General features: G+C 42.8%; 1 protein-coding gene across 1 annotated transcript; it reads right to left on the bottom strand.

Annotated features, from left to right (window-relative positions):
* Positions 1–377: 377 nt before the first annotated feature.
* On the bottom strand, positions 378–1,313 carry LOC138514523 (olfactory receptor 13G1-like). The gene has a single exon (XM_069629992.1). It carries the CDS (start codon positions 1,311–1,313, stop codon positions 378–380), a length of 936 nt encoding a protein of 311 aa, XP_069486093.1.
* Between the last annotated feature and the right edge of the window lie 1,096 nt (positions 1,314–2,409).

The following is a 2,409-nucleotide window of genomic DNA, read 5'->3' as shown; positions in this document are numbered from 1 at the left end:
TATCCTCCAGAGACGATAAATTCCAATAAATTCCTCACATGTGCCCCCCATAGATGTCCAAGTGTGGTGCAAGCCTAACATTTAAAAACAATGATAATTTGAGCAGCACTGGTGTATTTGATCCTTACATGGATGTCATAGCATTGTTGTCCCAATGAATCAAAGGATGATTGACCTTGACTTGGATTCATTGCATTTTCAATCTGAATTCGGAGGCTTCTTCGGACCACCACAATTGTTTACATCTGGAGCAAGCTTTCCAGTGCACCCATTACAAAGAATACAAGTGGAAAAGTAATTACAAATGTTTTACCTAAATAAACCCCTGATAGCCCAGCCTGCTTGGTTGGGCGATTTATATAAATATCTCTGCAGGCCTACGCCCTTTGAGGAAGGGCTTGTCGACCAAATAATTTTTTAATGGCATTGATGACTTCTTTGTTCCTCAGACTATATATGATAGGATTTAGAACTGGAGAGACTATAGCGTACATGGCAGACACTACCTTGTCAGCCTCCAGCTTGCCACTGAATGCAGGCCGTACATACGTGTAGATGACGCCACCGTAAAATATGCTGACTACAGTCATATGTGAGGCACAAGTAGAGAAAGCCTTTTTCTTCTTATCTGCAGATCGGATTTTTAGAATGGTGGATATAATGTAGGTGTAAGATACAGCAGTCAAAAGAAAACAGATCATTCCCAGTAGGACATCTGATGCCACAATCACCACATCATTCACAAAAGTGTTTGAGCTGGCAAGCTTGAGCACCGGGGGGATCTCACAAAAGAAGTGATCAATTGTGTTGTCTCTACAGAAAGACAGTTTTAATATGAGACTAGTGTGTGTCAAGGAATTTACACACCCCACCACCCAGGCAGCACCCGCCAGAACTGCGCACGCCATCCTGTTCATGATGACTGAGTACCGCAATGGGAAGCAGATTGCAACATAGCGGTCATATGCCATTACTGTCAGAAGAACAAGCTCAGTGCTGAGGGCTGAAGTAAACAGATAGAGTTGAGCGACGCACCCGTTGTAGGAGATGGCCAGTCTGTTCATGATAAGGATGTCCAGCATTTTCGGTATGGCAGCGGTTGTACAGCAGATATCCAGCACTGACAGGTTGATTAGGAAGAAATACATTGGTGTGTGAAGGCGGTGGTCTGCGCTGATGATGATGGCGATGAGGACATTGCCCACTAAGGCCAACATATATATGAGTATGAAGATAAAGGAAAGCGTGGGCTCAAGACTTGGGTGCTTCGAAAGACCAATTAGAAGGAATTCCTTGAGGTCTGTCTGGTTCATATTTTCTGCACAGGAAAAGTGTGACTGGGAATGAAGAAACATGAATGAATGAGGACACGGACAGTAGCAGTCTGATTGATATATCGTATACATAACCTGATGCTTAAAACTGCAGCAATAAATGTATGCATATTGTAGAATCTATCTATGCTTCATCCAGCCCAGTTAGCAGCCACATATTTGGCTGTTAACTGTGTTACCTTTGTTTGTCTCCACATTTCATACATGCCCTTCTATTTGCTGTACTTTAATAGGTAATGACTGGTTATTGTTGCATATGCTGCTAGAAAATTCGATGCCAAACAATATTTGTTGGGTTCGGTCCAGGGATCTAGCATTTTCGCATACCACTTTGATGTTTAATCAGGGCATGATGCATACAATCCTTGGATGAATATAACATTTATCATGCATATTTTCATAAGTATGGTCAGATGCACCATGTAACTGTATTTACTCATGTGTCAGAGACATTAAGCAAGGAAGGTTTGCTGGCAGAAGGTGCATGATGAATGGGGAAAAGCATAACATGTGGTGTTCTGGAAGTGAGGCATCTGTCTTTCCGTATTGCACGTGCTGTGAAAGACACACTGCCATGGAGAAGGTGCACCATTTCCGAACTAGGTTAATACCTTAGTCATGGCAGGAAATCTTTGCAACAGCCTTTTCTTCCGAAATGTTTGCACTTCAAGATGAATGGGTGGTTTTCCCTGGCAGATGGTTTCTTCTACAGGCTGCCTCAAAAATCCAGAAATACAAAACAAGAACAAAACGAGGCTTCATGTTTAAAGAAGAGTTTGAGTAAGACACATGTCAGAGTATTTTAGTTCTGTAGCATATCAAGTAACATGAACATACCTAATATATGGGCCTGGTTCTCTTGAGGAGCAGAACTCATGCTTTCTCTACTGGACATTGCCTGGCCTTCATTCGATGGTTCCTAAATATCAGATGAAGTGTGGCTGCATAATATGCCTCAGCTTGGCTCTGTTTCTTTTTTTCCTGTCCTCACTCCCCACCACCACTTGCTCACCTTCCTCCAGTCCTACACCCACGACCTTCCGCAACACACTTCATGTGTGTTGTCTTGCCTCGC

Source organism: Ambystoma mexicanum, chromosome 12 (assembly GCF_040938575.1).
Source record: "Ambystoma mexicanum isolate Mex_15411 chromosome 12, UKY_AmexF1_1, whole genome shotgun sequence".
NCBI lineage: Eukaryota > Metazoa > Chordata > Amphibia > Caudata > Ambystomatidae > Ambystoma > Ambystoma mexicanum.
This window is presented reverse-complemented; position numbering and strand designations above follow the sequence as displayed.